The sequence below is a fragment of the Meriones unguiculatus genome, chromosome 4 (genome assembly GCF_030254825.1).
Source record: "Meriones unguiculatus strain TT.TT164.6M chromosome 4, Bangor_MerUng_6.1, whole genome shotgun sequence".
NCBI lineage: Eukaryota > Metazoa > Chordata > Mammalia > Rodentia > Muridae > Meriones > Meriones unguiculatus.
In genome coordinates, this window is record NC_083352.1 from 113,861,746 (window position 1) to 113,879,498 (window position 17,753).

The 17,753-nt window shown below is 51.6% G+C and overlaps 1 protein-coding gene across 1 annotated transcript; it reads right to left on the reverse strand.

Moving 5' to 3' along the window:
• Positions 1 to 201: 201 nt before the first annotated feature.
• Slc2a10 (solute carrier family 2 member 10) lies at positions 202 to 14,910 on the reverse strand. The gene is made up of 5 exons (XM_021638138.2): positions 14,688 to 14,910; positions 6,725 to 7,999; positions 6,112 to 6,234; positions 4,654 to 4,789; positions 202 to 2,668 (listed from the first exon to the last, which is right to left on the reverse strand). Exons 1-5 carry the CDS (start codon positions 14,689 to 14,691, stop codon positions 2,590 to 2,592), a joined length of 1,617 nt encoding a protein of 538 aa, XP_021493813.1. The 5' UTR covers positions 14,692 to 14,910; the 3' UTR covers positions 202 to 2,589.
• Between the last annotated feature and the right edge of the window lie 2,843 nt (positions 14,911 to 17,753).

A 17,753-nucleotide genomic window follows, 5' to 3' on the forward strand; every position in this document is an offset into this window, starting at 1 on the left:
ACTCTTCCTTTTTCTGTCCCTCTCTTCCCCTCTCCTTCATCTCCTTTTCTATTTCTCATGGACCCACCACCCAGCCAGAGTATCAGAATAAGTACAGGGACCTTATCTAGCTCAGAACTCTGCCCTTGGGGTCTGAAACAATGCTCAACACCAACAGACAATAAATGTGTGTTTGTGCAGAAATAGAAACCATCATATACCTTTTTGTTTGAAATAATTTATTTCAAAATACAATTTTTAAAATGTAGGTATTTGTGTGGAAAAGACATTTCATTTAAAAAGCATTTTGAAAGTAGTCGGGGTGCCAGTTAGGGCTAGATAAGAGACACACATTCCAGAAGGTGAGATGTGTATCAGAGCTTTCTGGCTTAGATTTTTCACCAAACCCGCTTTTTTTAGGGTTCCTAAATGCTTCTTCCGCCCTTCCACCCACTGGCCTGAGGTAGGGGAGAAAGAAGGTTATTAGTTAAAGGGGGTTGTAGACCTTTTCAGAAGTAGTTCTTCGGGATGAGTCCACTCTTCGTTGTCCGGATACCAGCAGTCCAGTCCAAAGGCCAACACCAAGCAGCAGCACAAATCAGCCTGATCCAGAAGATCGGGACAAGTCAGAGAAAGCCACAAGACTCAGCTGGATTGCCAGAGAAGATTTCTGGGACGTTTTTCTCTGTGTAGTCAAGGGTCGAAGCATGAAAATCAGTGCAGCGATGTTGATCCAAAAAGTGATGTTTCCCTGTCCATGGGCTTCTATATATCTCCTGTCCTCAGAGTCCACCCACGAATGTTCTCAGCTGGCCAAAGTCACACCCCTTGCACCAGAGAGCTCACAGGAAAACATCATGTGCCCTCTCACAAGCCAGCTTCTGGCAAATCATCACATGGACTCAAGTGAGTCTTCAAAGAAACTTCTCCTTCAAGAGCCCCTCCCCCTCCACCCAGGGCACCAGCAAGCATCTGCTGATCAGAGTGGAGGAATTTTCACACACGACCCGTTTGCTGTGCTGTGTACAACGTTACACACAGGAGGCACCTTTGAGTTTCACTTGTGTAATTGACCCTTGACCCAGCAGTTCTCAATTCCAGAAAAATCAACCAACCAATGAACCAAGCCCTGGTCTACAGTGCTTCCTAACCTCTGGAATGCAAAGATGCCTTTTTTGGTTTGTTGTGACGACATTGAATGCAGAACCAGTACAATGGCCGGTACCTTCCTCCAGCTCCATCAGACCGCATGAGGATGGCCCAGCGCCATCCAGCAGCACAGAGGAGGGGGCAGCACAGCAGAGAAGTTAGGATATGGTGACACAAGTTTGGTTTTACCTATTTATTTAGTTGGGCAAGGTTTCAGTGTGAAGACAGACTGGCCTAGAACTATCAATCCTCTCGTCTCAGCAATGCTGGGATTACAGGATTACAGGATTACACCCTGAAGAAGGTGATGATATTTGAGTTTTGGCCATTATAATTGTATTAATTTTATTACAAATTAAGACTATTTTGTTTAAAAATAAAGGCAGGGCTTAGCAACCAGGCTGCAGAAATCTAGACTCTGTGGCAGTCGGCCCTGGGGAGCCAGCATACATGGGAGCCAGCACACACGGAATCCAGCACGCCACTGGCTATGAAGGAAATAATCTAGAAACAGAGAAAGGTCACCGGGCCAGGCTTGAAAACCAGAGGATGTGGCTGGCAGCACCAGTGAGGCCAGTTACCCAGTGTCCGGGAACTCTGTCCTATTGATGTCCTCTTTATGTGACCTCTGACCTGAGCCAGCCACTTGCTTGTCTCCAGCTGACTGACCCCTGACAATGCCCCAAAGGAAGCGTCAGAAGGCCCCTGAGGGCTCACTGAAGACCCTCCGGACAGAGAAGGAGGCAGTCAGTCTATCCTGGGGGGCACAGCTGGGCCAGTTCTGCAGATAAATAAATTGAAGCTTGAGGAAGTCAGTAGCACCCAAAGTAGAAGCCACACCACCAACACCTGGGTGAGTCCTTCCTTCATAGCCCCCTGCTGTACCCTGGGAGCTGTCGGGTTCCTAGCACTTGTCACATGTTGGGGCCCAGCTCTTGCATTTTCAGGGTGCCTGGCTTTGGAATCAAGGTACACTCGCTGCTAAATAAGCTTCCGTCCCCAGAGCCACTTGACAGGGCCCTGGCTGACTGCTTATGTTCCTCTGTCCCCAGCCAGAGTCCCAGCACCCAAAAAATACCCTGGGTGAGAGGAACCAGGTGGCAAAAACAGGCTCCCGACCACTAAGGCCCTGGCAAGTGGACAAGGTAGGCAGAGACTCTCAGCCTCTGCCGGGCTGGGATGGTGGCAGGAGACACCTCCTTCCCAGGTTAACTGAGAAGCACCGTGTAGACACCACAGAGGCTATCGTTAAAAACACGGCAGATAAGCCAACTCTTTGGGGAAACTGAGGTATGGAGCTAGCCCTTCCAGAACCCTTGGAGTCTCACACTAAAAATAAAGAGTTTGGGGTTCATCTCTCAACCTAGCAACCTCTGGGGCAGGGGTCACTACAGAAGAAAATCTGGATCAAGACGGGCTCCTGAAACCAATGTCCCAGAGTCTTCCAAGCAGATGAACCCCTCAGGAGGCTGAGGAGACCTCCAGGCGCTGGTACTGGATACCGCTGGGGTTCTGCCTATGGCCAAAGCTCAGAGGGAACCTGCCAAGGAAACAATACAATCAGAGAGCAGCAGGCCTGAGGCCTGGCCTGGGCAGGAAGCAGTGGACTTTCCTGCCCTCACTGTGTTCTGCCCCTTCCTGGTTCCTTTCTAACATTTTCCAGCCTGCACAGTCTCTGTAGGCTTTTATTGCGCCTCCATCCCAGCTACTATGTCCTTTCCAAACCCAGAGCCAGACCCTTCCATGTCCCAGTGAGGACCTGTTTTGTAGTGCTCAGTCTAACACAGTAGCCACCCTGGCCTCAGGTGCTCCTCTCTCCAAACACCATCACTCCAGCCATGGCCTTTGTGCTTGCTCGTCCCTCCTCCAAGATCATTCCCCCAGCTCTGAAGCTGCTGGCCTTTTCTCCCCACTCAGGAGTCAGCTCAGGCACCAGCTGCCCTTGAACCCCATCTCGCTCATTCATAGAGCTGTGTCACTGATGACGTGGAAGCGCCCGCCACAGGATATCTCCCACAGGCAACCAGGGTCATGTTCCTGGAGAATTCTCAGGACACCTCTGTGTGACAGCCCAAACCCAAGCATCCTAGCCAGAGCGACTGCACCACACCCACCTCAGTCATCTGTCTCCTGGAGGTTCAGCCTCTCCCCTCACTCCATCTCCACTCCCTGCACCCATTCCTCTCCGGGTATTTTTCTCATCACTGCAACACCCTCAGACCCCTTTTTGTGCTCCTGTCCCTTCCCTTTTCTCCCAGGATGCTAAGATTCTGAAATCTCATTTGTCACCTCCAGGCCTGAAATGGCCTAGCTCCATCTGACTACTCTCACCTCTCACCTTCTTCCAGTCCAATGGGATCCCTTGTTCCTTCCCCGGGTCAGACAGGTCTTTGTACCAGCTACTCCCTCCATGAGGGATGCTCCTCCCCTCGTCTTTACATGGCTGCCTTCCCTCCTTGCTGACTACACTTGCATCTGCTCAGAAAGGTCCTCCCTGACACTGAGCCACAACCCCTGATCCTCTCGTCCTTCTCCGTCTGATCTCCCAGCAAGGTAACGAACGCTGCTGGATTTTTCTTCTCATTAAATGTCGTTGGTTTAGACCACTCTTCTCTGGTAGTCTGTTAGCTTATTATCTGTTCCTTCCCAACTTGAACAGCGGTTCATTGAGGACCGTTCATCCTTGACCTCTGCTACATTCCCAAAGGCCTCAAACCTGCCTAGGGCACATCTGCAAGGGCTTAGTACTAACATCTGAGGGAACAGGGACTGGGCCACAGCTGTGTTCTCTCCTCCAATGCTCATAGACGCTAAGATTCTGTGGTTTTAAGATTCCAATACTCTGCAGTTTTGTAATTAATGAATTAATTTTCTTTTCTTCCTTCCTTCCTTCCTCCTTCCTTCTTTCTTTCTTTTTTTTTTTTTTTTATGGTTTATTGAGACAGAATTTCTCTGTGTGGCCTTGGCTCTCCTGGACTTGCTTTGTAGGCCAGGCTGGCCTCGAACTCACAAAGATCCACCTGCCACTGCATCGCCAAGTGCTGGGATTATGGGTGTGTGCCACTGTGCCCAGCTTTGTAATTAAGTTTTAACTCATTGGGAAAGCCTGGCAGGGTGGCTCCCACTGGCAGTTCTAATACTCAGGAGCCTGAGGCAGGAAGCTTGCAAGCATGAGGTTGGCTTGAGCTCGTCAGCAGGTCCCAGGTTAAAATGGACTAGATGGTGGGATCAAAAACAAAAGCCAGGGCTGAGCTGGAGCTCAGTGGTAGAATGCTGACAGTCGCTTACATGTGCCTGGGCCCATGTTTAATCCCTTCACCACACACACAAATCCAGGAGCTCGGCCTTAAGGTTGATGCAATAACACTTATAGGATGATACAAAATAGCTGAAGAAAAATGGCTTGGAGATAATGGCAGGAGGAGAGGTGAGCTTCTGCCAAAAGGAAGAAGAGTCTGAGGTCCTGAAGGGCCCCACCTTGGAGGCACTGTCCCAGCCCCTGCCCCACCCCTATCTACCAAGTACCTGCTCGTCCGAAACTGCTGCTCTATCTCAGCCAATGACTGTCCTTTCGTTTCAGGAACAAGTAAGTAGATGAAAGCCAGGCCGAGGACAGCAGTCAGCCCATAGAGCAGGAAGGTCCAGGCCAAGCCGATGGCACCTTGGGACACAATGTTGGGAGTGAGGGTCAGAAGCTGAGCACCCCACTCTTGAAGCCCGGCCCACCCAGCAGGTCCTAGGTGTAGAACCAACAGTTTACCCAGGACCACGGATGGCTGGTTTCAGAGTGGCTGGCAAGCTCTCAGGTAAGGAAAGGACCTGAAAGCCCGAATGTGGCCGGCCAGGAGCCATCAACACAGTGAGGGCAACTTGTGTGGAAGGAAAGGTCCCTCAGAGTCAGAACATCCGAGTGGAGGTGCGGCCGGCTGCAAGGACCATGACAAAGATGTCCCCCGAGCTTCTGCTCCGGAAGGCCACAAAGGGTCACCCTGCAAATTGAGCTACAGTTGGTCTAGACTGGACCTGAGCCAGGAGAACAGGAAGACAGGAGCTACTGCTCAGACCCAAAATGGAGGGCTCCTCCCAGATCCAAGGACCACATCAGAGATGATCCCATGGCCCTCTAAAGTCAGGGGGCCCATGACAGGGAGGGGGGCCTTGAAGGAAGGGACTGTGTAGACAGGGAAGCCAGGTTCTGTGTGGGCGCCTTTCTCTTTGGCAGCCGAGGTCACCTTTTCATCAGCCTCCCTGAGCAGTGGGAGCTCTGGGCCGGGTCTGTAGGGCCAGGCTCCAGTCCTCTGACACCTGGCTGGACTTAGCAATTACCCATTTCCCCATCTGTGAGAGGGAGATGAGGCTAGGGCAGGAATCTCTATGGGTCCCTCCCCTCTCCCCTCCCTCCCTCCCACTTCTGTCATCTTCATCCATCCCACAGTGTCTCCAGGGAGAAGGCTCCTGGGCAAAGAAAGACAGGAGACCAACATGGGGGTGGCCTCTCCAAAATGGCCCCACAGCCTCATGAGCTAGGCAAAGAAACCCTTGACCATGGGGAGTAGAAAAGTAACCCAGGCCTAAGACCTGCCCAGGGTGAAGGATGCCATTGGCTGTGGGAGAGGAAAGTGATCTTTTTGAGCCAATGAGAGCAGGGCCCAGGACTTGGACCGTATCTCATGAGAAAGAGGCACAGAGGCCTGGTGGCCCTTATACCATGAGAAAGGAAAGACTAAGGACAAAGGCCCCAAGTGATAAGCAGAGCTGAGAAAGAATGAAGGACAGACCCTGTGGTGGGAAAAGCTAGGACTGGCTCTGCCTGAAGCCACCAACGCCCTCTCATTTAGGTGACTCGAGACAAAATACTCCCTTCTGGCTCACAGGCCGGGCTGCATCAGATTTCGTGCCACTGTGACCCAACAAATTTGGGAGAAAACTGTCCCCGGGTCCCAGCTGGGCCCACGTGGTCTGGGCTGAGGCCAGAACACTCACCAATGAGGTCAAGGAAGGAGAGGCTGATGAAGAGGTTGGCTGCCCAGTTGAAGCTGCTGCAGAAGGCGAAGGCCCTCCCTCGGATCTCCACGGGGTAGATCTCACTGAGGACTAACCAAGTTACTGGCGGGTGAGAGCAAGAGCGTTTCTGAGTACCCATGACCGGGGCAGGCCACCTCCCACCCTCGTTAGCTGAGCCCCGTGTCACACTCTTTGCCCCAGATGCTCCCAACTGCATACCCGATTGTCCCTGCACAAATCCCATTGAGTAGCTGCGTCTCAGTTCCCTGGGATATGGGACACTCAGTGCTAAGAGAAGGAGGGTCATAGGCAAACTGGAATGTCTGGTTTTTAATCTGACTCATTACATTCTTTTCGAGCCTCTCAGGGACAGAGCCAAGGTTTGAAGAGACCTAAAGCTGGGGTCGGGGAGGGGGGTGGGCATAAAAACTTGCAAGTGCAATTGGGTTGCGGCTATGGTAGGGCCCCTTGCTATATGCAAGGAACCCTGGAGCCTCAGTCGCCCACCGTTAGAGCGCCAGTGTCCCTAGACCTAGAAGGCCCACTCAGAGGGAAAGAAGGTTGGATTTACCTGCCCCATAAGCCCTCCTACCTGGTCCAAATCCAAAGGAGAAGGCACTCACATAGACCATCATGCAAACCAGCGCAGCCCAGCATAGCAGGGTGTGCTCCAGGATGGGCCCCGGGGGGACTGGAGAGGCAGTATTCAGGGCTGGCCCCCAGGACACCGTGGTGACTGGATGGGGCTCCGTTCTCTCAGTGATTGGCAGGACCGGTTGCCCTTGGCCCCCACTGGTTCCTACCCCTGGTGGTGGAGGTGAATGCACAAGCAGACCCGAGCTGCGAGGCAGGTCCATCCGCCTGCTGGTGTTGGATGCGGCCAGGCAGCTAGGGCCCGAGTCCAGGGACACAGCAAAGCTGACCAGGCCTATGCCACTGACAGACAAGGCCATGAGAGCACATCCAGAAAGCAGAAGGGCCCTGCGGCCCGCACGGTCCACCAGCCCTGTGGCAGTCAGGGTGGCGGCCACCTTCACAGTCCCCAGCCCCACGGAAGCCAGCACAGCCGAGGAGCCCCCTTGGAAGCCAACAGAGCGGAAGATGGTGGAGGCGTAATATAACACGTTGGGCTGTCCCGTTAGTTGCTGGAAGAGCACCAGCCCCAGCCCCACCACAGTCCGGCTCTGCATGCCGTCCCGGGCCCTGAAGAGGTCCAGAAAGGTGTACCGTGGCTTCCCTAGGCCCAGTTTGCTGGCCTCCCTTCCCTGGAGCGGGATGAGGTCTTGGTGGGTTGCTGTGCCCTCTGCGCCAGCAGGAAGGAAAAGGAGGCTGAGCGACTGCAGGAGAGCAGGTGCAGCCGCCCAGCCAAACATGTGCCTCCAGCCCCATGGGGTGCCAGCCAGGATATAGTTGAGGGCATAAGAGAACAGGATGCCCACGGTGATGCCCACCTCATAGAGGGACACCAGCACACCCCGCTGCCTAGGCCCCACCAACTCTGACACGTAGATACAGCAAGCCATGGAGGACAGTGAGATGGCGAAGCCGACGGATGAGCGGCCCAGGAGCAGCCAGGGCAAGGAGCTGGCCAGACCCAGAATCAGGCTGCCGGCGAGCAGCACCACATTGCTCCCCAGGATGGCTCGTCTCCTGCCATAGCAGTCAATGAGGAAGCCTCCGACCAGGGAAGCGAAGAGAGCACCCAAGAGCAGACTGCCCACCACGAGCTCCTGTTCCAGGCAACTCAGCCCAAAGTCAAGCTGCAATGGTAGCAGAGCACCGGATATGACAGCCAGCTCATAGCCAAAGGTCAGGCCACCCAGCAGAGACACGGAGGCACAGAGTGGGAGGACAGGTGGGCGATGGCCTGGAAAACAAAAGTGACAGGGCAGGGGCAATGACTCTCACCAGAGGGTCCATGTACCATATCCTTCATCCATCCTTCCTTCTGTCTGCCCACTGTCCATCTATACAGCGGTCTACCTCCCCTTCCTTCCTTCCTTCCTTCCTTCCTTCCTTCCTTCCTTCCTTCCTTCCTTCCTTCCTTTCTTCTTTCCATTGACAGATCTATTTATCATTCCAGCCCACAGTCTAACAAACCAGGCAGCCATCTACTCAGCCTGTCTCCACACTTTCCTCTTTCCACCCATCTATCTATACCTATAAACATCTAATCAGTCAACTACTAATCTTTGGTTTACTTCCTCTTCCTTCTTCCATCAACTCACATATCCACCCACCCACCCACCCAATCAGCCAGACAGCCATCTTTCTACTGTGCCTCTTTCCTCCTTCCCTTCCTGCCCCATCCACATAGACTTCCACCTATCCATTCATCCACGCACCCATCCATCCTTCCAGCCAACTCTTCCTTCCATCCAGCCTTCCTTCCCTCCCTCCCTTCCTTCCACTAACACACATACTCATCCATCCTATTTTCCTTCCTCCTTCGTGTTTACCAACCCACCCAGTCATGAATTTATCTATCCACCCATCCATCCATTTATCTTTCCGTTTACCCTTTAATTTGCCCAACCATCCCTTGATTTATTGATATATCTATCCACAGATCCATCTGTTTCCCACCCATCTTCATATTCATGTCCATTGTCATGGACACCCACCCATCCAGCATCTACCGCATGCTGGATATGCTCCCAAGGCTGGCGCTGCAGTGATATTGTCCAGGACCTGGCACCCAGCCAGCCAGATGGCAAAGCTCACATAATTTCAGGTGAAGACTTCACAGCACCACACGGGGAAAGCAGGCAGTGGAGGAGTGCTGCAGAGTTCTGCTTTACACAGAGGACTCAACTAAGGCCTCTCTGGGGAGGGGACAATTGGGAAGACCTGAACACAGTGAGGGAGGAACTGGAGAAATGTACCAGGACAGACAGTACATTGAGAAGAGCAAGTATAGAGGCCCTGAGCCAGGAAGCCTTTGGTATGTGAGCATCTGGGAGTATGTTCAGTGGTTGATGTGTGAGCTGTGCTCATCTTTCCTGAGTGACTCTCATACCATCCCTCTGCCACCATCAGCCTCATCCACGCAGAAAAGAGAGGTTACAAAATGTTGGCAAGGTCACAGAGTAAGCGGTGGAGCTAAGGTGGAGAGAGCACTTTTGAGCTCTGGGCTGATCTGCAAGAGTGGAGAGATTGGAGTCCAGCAAGGGTGAGCAATGGGAAACTTGAGGTGGGAGAGGCTGACAAGGACCAGATCACGAGGAGTTCTTTGGGTCACCAGGACAATGAAGAATCTCGTTTTTTAGGGGAGTGAGCCTCTGATAGCTTAGAGGGGAGTAAGGTAATTGGTGATCTAATTTTAATTTTAACTTTTTGGTTTTTTTGAGACAGGGTTTCTCTCTGTATACCTGGATGTCCTGGAACCCACTCTGAGGCTGGCCTCAGAATCAGAGGTTTGCCTGCCTCTGCCTCCTGAGTGCTGGGATTAAAAGTGTGTGCCACCACCACCTAGCTAATTTTAATTTTTAAACACTTGATTTCACTGTTTTATGGAGATGGTAGAGCTCTCTTGACATCTAGTTACTCACTGTTGTTTTTTTTTTTTTAAGTTGGAGGATTTGAAGAAGATACAAAGTCATTTTAATATACTTGCTAATGGAGACAGGACAATATGTTAGGTAATCGGAAATGAAGAGTCTGTCGTCACAGCTAACTGGGTGACACTGGATAACTAACTGGGTGACACTAGGCCAGTCCCTTCCCCTCTCTGAGTAGTCTCAATGTTTCCCAAGCTTGCCTCAAAATTCTGGGCTCAAGAGATTCTCCTGTCTCAGCCTTCCTGTAGTTGGGACATGCCACTTGGCCCAGCTTCAAAACAGAGAAAGAGTGAATGACCAGAGTCTATAGGAAGCAGTTGTGTGAGCCTGGAGACAACAATGCTTGACTACAGTGAATGGAGCCCTGGGTTCTATCCCCAGACTGCCAAAGGAAAAGAAATCAGTTTGTGGAAATCAGGGTGCACCTCCAGGAAGTCACTTCCTTCCTTAAGAATCATGAAACTATGTGTTCCTATGAGACATAAGCAGGCTGCAGACCCAGCAGACTATAGGGTAAGGCAGAAGGAGTATAAAGAGTCTGAAGCCAGCCTGGTCTACACAGCGAGACTCTGTCTCAAAACACAAAAGGCTTGCAGAGGAGAAGAAATAAGATAAAAATAGCCATCCTCAGGGAACAGAAAGGCCACAAGCCCAAGACTGTGGGATGTAGTCAAAGAGGCAGGCAGGTGATTTTCATCAGAAACCCCAAACTAACCTAACCATAAATGACTTCTCCAAGTGAGGGAAGGAGGAAAAAAAAATGCAAGAAAAATAGCCCCAAGGAACAAGTGGAATTCATTAATTCAAAAGCAGATGTTAATGAAGTGGTGGGCGGTGGGAGAATCTAGGTCACTAAGCCTTGAGGGTTTGCACAGGTTGAGAAGGAAGAAATACAAACAGTGGGATTATAAGGCGACTGTGAGCAGAGACACTGGAGAAAAACATAGAGCAGGGACCCAGTGTTTGTCAGCCATGATCTCCCTCACCCTCAGCTCATATATCCTCAAGGCTGGTCATGAAGGGACACCCCACACTCACATCCCCAAGTTTCCAGACCACTTGACACCCTACCAGTTAAAACTGGAAGCTTTCCAGTTCAACGTAAGAGTTCTTGCTTTGCCAAGATCAATTTAGATGCACTCGCTGCTTTTTGCTGCCAAGCCTGCTTTTCACAGATGGATTAGGCTTGGGGCTGCTATGCTGCTCTCTCTCTCTCTCTCTCTCTCTCTCTCACACACACACACACACACACACAGATCCATTTCCTGTCATCTAAGAGCGGTGCTGTCTAGGAGAAGGTTCTAGAACACAGACACATCTGCACCTGTGCTGAGCATATAGCAGTGACCAGCCGCGTGTAGACAACTGGACACTTGATGGCAGCTAATGTGAGGGAGGGCCTCAGGTTTCTTTTCCATTCATTTGTTTGGAAAAACAACCTCTTAGTGTCCATGACCTTCAGAATGACATTTCTTTTATTATTAACAGTAATATTAATAACCCATGTGTTTGGGGATTGCCACATTGGTATTGGGTTTGTACAGGTCATTATTAAGTTTTAGTTCACACATTTCAGCACAGATATCTCTAGAAGCATCCAGCAGCATCAACCACCCAAACCCCACTCCAGATTGACTGAGAGCAATCTCTGGCCCAGGTACTGCTTTGATCACCAAGCTTAAATAACTCATTTGTGTCTCACCACAACTTGATGAAGTGTGCTTTGATATTACCTCTCAGGGAATAAACTCATGGCCAGAAAGTGGACGAGCCTTACCAGTGCCAAAGCCAGACCATCAATGTTAACAAATACTTGTGTGGTAGAATTTTGTTCTGATCTCACACTCCTGCCTCTTCTCAGCTGTCAGACAATTTTTATGAAGAGGCAAAATGCTCATGGTGGAAAAATTATTTTGATTTACCTTCTTCCTAGCCCCTACCCACAACATCCCTGCCATTCATTATTCCTGTCCCTGATGAAGGAAGCACCCAAAAATTGCTGCCTGGCCCCCTGTTCTCACTTCCCATGGTCACTGGGGTTCAGTCTCAGAGGCTCTGTCAGGCTACATGAGGTGATCACTATGGCTTATGTATGAATTGAACCCACGAAAAGCTGGTGTTTTTTTGTTTGGGGGCGCTTGATCCCCTGCTGGTGGTGTTATTTGGGAAAGTTCTGGAAACATCAGGTTGTGGGACCTATTTGGAGGAGGTAATTCACCATCTTGTTGTCTCTTCTCTACACTCTTCTTCCATTCCACAATAAGGTGAAAGGATCCCCCACTGCAAGCTTCCCCCCCCCATGCTGTCCTGCCTTGATGCAGTGGACCAAGAAACCATGGACTGAACACTCTGAAACTCTAAAGTAAAAATAAGCCTTGCCTACTTTCAAGTTATTTTCTTGGGTATTTGGGTTTTGCAGCTATGGAAAGTAACTAATAAAGGAAATCGGTGCCAGAAGTGGGGATGTTGCTGTGGCTACGCCTAGCCCTGTGGTTCTTAAATCTATGAAACAGGTCTGTGGGAAGGTTTTGCCAGAGTTTAGAGACTAAAGAAGCCCAAGAATACCCCTATCAGGGCTTAATGAATATGTTCAGTAGGTGCTCAGAAGGCCAGAACACCTACAAGAATGCAGGCAGTGATGGCCAGGCATATGAGGCTTCAGAGACGAATACAAATTCCATTCAGAATTGGACTACAGGCCATTGGTTACTTTCCAACAAAGAAGTTGTGTACAATTTGTCCACAGCCCAAGACTCTTTTGTAAGCTACCTTTAAAAGTCAGACTTTAGGCACAATGAGGTGTTCTAGAAGTAAAAACACTTGCTGAACAAGCCTGACAACTGGGGTTTGAGTCCTGGAGCCCCAGAAAGCCAGACGTGGTGTCACATCTGTAATCCCAACATTTCTCTGGCAAGGTGGGAAGCAGAGGCAGTAGACTCACACAGAGGCTTGGGGACAGCTATCCTGGAGCTCACAGAGCAACAAAAGCGGCCAGAGAGACCCCACTGAGGTGGTGGGAAGAAAGGTGGTTACCAAAGGCTGTTTATTCACTGACCTCCATAAGCTCAGCATGGAACATGTCTTCTGTGCTCCTCTTCCCATCAGTCTACATCATCATCATCATCATCATCTCTCCCCCCCCTCTCTGTCTCTTTCACATACACACACACACAGGACAGAGAGAATTTTTTTTTTTTGGAAGTGATTTTTAAACAACTAAGCTGAATGGAAATTTCAAGGTAGTCCAGTGTTCAGGCTATGATACAGCCATTGCTAGCTGCTTTTTGCCAGGTTTACAGGGAGAGTTGAGAGAAGAGCAGAAGAACAGCCTAGCTTGGGAATCCTGTGTAAAGTCAGGGCTGAGAAAGGCAAGGTCTCTGAAGAGATTCACATCATTAAAAACAAGCCAAGCACACTGTACTGGGACAATAGGTAAGAGGCTTTGCTGGCATCTGAGAAATCCCATCCATTGCAGCAACAAAACTATAAGCTTAATTAAAAGGCTTTCCTTGAAGAGGAAGGAGTCTCTGGGGGATACCATGCTGGCCCAGAGCTACCTAGGAAGTGGTTTCCTAGGGGTTTACATCACCATGATCAGCCAGCCAGGGATTCTGAGGCTGCTGCAGCAGTGAATCCCAGAGGACCTGGAGTTGACGGCAGAACTTTGTCATGGAGACCTCAGGAAGTCAGAGGAACCAAACCCTCCACCAAGGAAAGCCACAGAAGAGCCGGCGCAGAAAGAGGCACGTGGTCTTTAGTGTCTCTGTTGATGGAGATAAGGTGGTTCAAGCCCATGGACACTCACCTCATCATGGTGTGAGTCCTGGATGCTGGGCACGGGTCTCCAGGAAGTAAGTACTGACCAACTTTCCGGGTTTGGTTCTCGTTTTGGCTCAAGTTTTCCTTGCTATTCTCCCTTTTAGAATGAGGGTATTTATTCTCTGACAGGGCTCACAGAATGAGCCTTTCTGAACCTCATTATCTACAAATGGGATAACAGCTATCTCACAGCCAGTGTTAGCTACTATCAGTCTCCACAGTACGCTCGGTACTCTGGGTAGAGCTTTCACAGACAACTCAAGTGACCCCACCTACCACCACAGCTGAAAACCTCCAGCTTCTGCTGTCATTTGGAACGACATCCAAAGTTCTCTTCACAGCCCTCAGAGCCCCACACAATCTGCCCGGCACTCACCTCTCAGACCCCACCCCTCATTCACTGAGTTGCTTGGACCCCACTCTGCATTCCTTCCACAGGGAAGCTCTTCCCCAGGTCTCAGCAAAACCCTCTTCTGGACAAGGTTTCAGGGCCGCCTTAGCCCCCTATGCTACACAAGGAACACACCTCCTACCCCTCATAACCCCGTGAGTTCCACGGCATCTAGTCCACTACCTGTCCCCGGCTCCTCGCCTCTGAGACCAGAGCAGTCTCGCTGGGTGCCCCAGCCCTTGTGTGTGGCCTGAACTACATGTCACTGAAGAACGAGGAACTGACAGTCCCTTTGAGTTTCTGAATCCAGAAAAGATAATAGCAATCTTGCTCCCCTGCAGGGGTACAGACATGTCCTCCTGGCTGGAACCCCTGCATCAGCAGACCTGCCCCCTCTCACTGGAGTCAAACCCAGCACAGGAGTTCTGTATAATCTGTACCTCTCGGTGCCCTGGCCTGGAGCAGTACCCAGCACTGAGGTGCTTAGCAATCTGCCGGCTGGCTTGGCTCCTGGGTGTACGGGCCCCATCTGCAGGACTGGAGTGTCCCCAGACCTGTCTGCAGAGCCCCCAGCATCCTGAGCACCCCGAAGCGACCCTGTCTGCACGCAGAATAGTCTCATTGGGGCTCCTGGGGGCTCCCTGTGGCCAAGCCACTCCCCAGGAATTCGGACGGACAGCAGGGGTGGGGGGTGGGCGAGCACCCTGCCTGACGGGGGAGGGGGAAGGAGGGCGCGGCTCAGGCCTGCAGCTTCCCCAGCTCTGAGCTCCGGGCCAGCGACTTACCCATAGCTAGCAAGTGGCGGGCCGGGCTCTGGGCCCCTGCACGTCCGGGTCAAATCACCGCTGTAGCAGTGGCCGACAAACTTTCCCCAGAGCTGGGGCCTGCGCCCTCCCTCCGCCACGTTGGCCAGCCCGACTTGAGGCTGGGGGGCGGGACGAAGGGGAGCCCGGTACCGCCCCGAAAGCTAATGCTGTGGCCGCCCTGCTGCTCCACAAGGGAGCTTACTTCAAGTTTCCCAGGAGAGACTGTCACTCTGCAAATAGTTTCCGCAGTCACTGCGGCCCACCCTTCACTGGCCTTCCCAGTGTATACACACACACACACACACACACACACACACACACCCTATATTGGCCTCTCCCATGTACACAAACACACATACAGCCTGTGCCAGGCCTCTCCCATGTGTACACAACCCACCCCTCTCCTCCCAGCACCTCTGACATCCCAGGCATTCAACACCATTCACATCACCTGTGGCACTTGCAAGCCATAGGAACACTCGCCTAGACTCGGGGTGGCCTAGGGAACGGGCAGACAAGTTTCTTGTTGCTAAGGAGCTTACTTCTAAAGTAGGAGAAAATGAACTGAAGGAGTCAGAAGAGCCCTGAAGCGTAAGGAAGGGCAGGGCAGGGCAGAACACTAGCCTGGGCTCTGAGCCAGGCATTTGGGGACTGCTGGGTTGATTTGTCTAAGGAGGGGAACCTTCAGCTGGGGCCTGATGGACCAGGCAGGCCCTGGGAAAGGCAAAGGAGCTGGGGTGGGCTGGGCTCTGGGGCCTGCACGTCCCAGTCAAATCCGGGACTGGATTTGAAGGTGGAGGGTCTGGAATCTAGGGATTCAGAGAGGTCAGGTGGAGGGGAGTGGATGGGCTGAGGAACCATCACCTGAGATCTTGGGCCAGTGTCAAGAATGTGGGGGAGTGCTGGGAGTTGAACTTAAGGCCTGTATGCTGGTTTGCTCTACCGCTGAGTGTATCTCCAGCCCAGGAATGAGGAGTTGAGCTCTGATGGGTACAGGGAACAAGGCTGGGAGCTGGGCAGTGGGTGCAGGACAGATGAGGACATTTTGGTTGGGATGGAGACAGGTAGGCAAATCAAAGGGAGACTTGGGAAGGACTGGGTGGGGAATGCCGTGGGGCGTGGGGCTGGGCAGGGAGCTCTGGCACTCCCTGCTTGATGCTGTATGGCTCTGGGCAACCATATGGAATTAGGGGGGCAGCTGGATCTGCACCTAGCCCAGGGATAGGGTCACTAAGCCTCACTCCGAGACCACTCAAGTAAGCGCAGCCTTCCCCAGCTTCTCACGTGTTCTCATTCATGTCTTCATACCAACCCACCCTCAGACTTTCTCCAAGAAGGCCCAAGTGCCGTAGACACAGACAAGTATTGGCATCTCTTGACAAAGAGGGTATAGAGCAGACCCGCTGAGGCAGCAGTCTGAAAAGAACAGCGGTGAGGGCAGTTTGACCACACGGCTCCGAATACTTCACTCTCTCCCTAGTGTATGCACACCAGGAGATTGCATGGAGCAGGAAGCTGTATGACTGCTGGGCTGGGACACCAGGACACGGGGACCCTGAGCCTCCGGGTGAGTCTGACTAACTGGGCATGGTGGCACACACCCGTAACCCTGGCAACTGGGAAGCCAAAGTAGGAAAATGGAGGGCAGTTTAGGCTATTTGTCTTATAGAGCTGACAATGACAATGACAAAGTCCAGCCGTCAGCCATGCTGTGAGGAAGCACACGCTAACAACAGTGACAGGAAAATGGCCTCAATATATAGTCCTAGCTGGTGGGGGCGGGGGTCATCTTGAAGCCAGGCTCTGCGTGATGATCCCTGCCCCCAGGAGCTAGCCCAGGCCTTAGACAGTATGAAGCAGTGACAGTTGAAATTCAAGGCCTCCAAATCCCATGCACAACTATAAGAAATGCTTGGTTAATCTTCAAGGCTTTCAATCAGATTGTACAGTAAGAATAACTGAAAACTGAAACCATGATATGAAATTACTTTTGATAACCATCTAACATTGTTGGTGTTTTATTTCTATGTTAACCCTACCATAGCCTAAGGAGGTAGAAATTACTACAATCTACCCCCATTTTGGGGACAAGAAAATTGAGGCCAAGGGAGATGGCACATTTGCTTGAGTCAAGCCTGGATACTTTGGCAATGCTCTGGCCTAAATAACCAACAGAATTGGCTTACGGGAGGGAAGGTTTAGTTTGACTCATGGTTTTAGAGGGATTTCGGTTCATCCCAGCAGGAAAGGCATTGTGGAGTAAATTCTGGCATAAACCTGTGTCTGAGGCATTGTCACATCATGACAGACAGGAAGCAGAGAGCTCTGGGCCAAAATGAACGGTGGGAATAACCTTCAAAGGCCTCTGACAAACCACTTCCACCAGTCAGCTCCATCTCTACTCTCCACAGCCTTCAAAACAACCGGCAAGCTGGACCTTCAGACTCGCAGGAGCCTGTGGGGGCATCTGGGATTCAAACCACAGCAGCGAGTTACTGGGAGATGGGGTTTCCTGGTGTGTCACTTTTAACTGTCCCACTATATCGCCATTCTGCATGGCCTGACTCTTGGCCAGTCCCCTGTGGTGGCTCTAACCTTCCTCTTCGAAACTGTCACCATCTGGTTCAGCATGGGCTGCTCTGCCTCTGTGGTATCATCCATAGAAGTTGTGTGGCCTCCATGCATTTGGTTTTCGTGGCTTCTGTGGTGCAGTGGGGATGGGGCATGCCTGCCACCATGTCTGTCTCTTCCAGAAAACTACGGCCTCCCTCCTCTTTTGCTCCTCTCAAGGAGGAAGCACCTTTCTCAAATGCATCCCAATGGTCCCTGCCCACTGGTATTCAAGTCCTAGGGCCATCCACTTCCTTGCCAGTAGTGTCAGAGACCTGGTGACAGGCTTCTAACAAATAGAAGATAGACAAACTGCCACTTACAATCTGGTTTTACGAGGCGGCACTGTCAGCCTTACCCTTGGTATCCTGGCCACTTAACCATTCCATCTGACCAAGCCACTAGCCACAGTGTGAGGTGCCCTGTGGAAGCCCC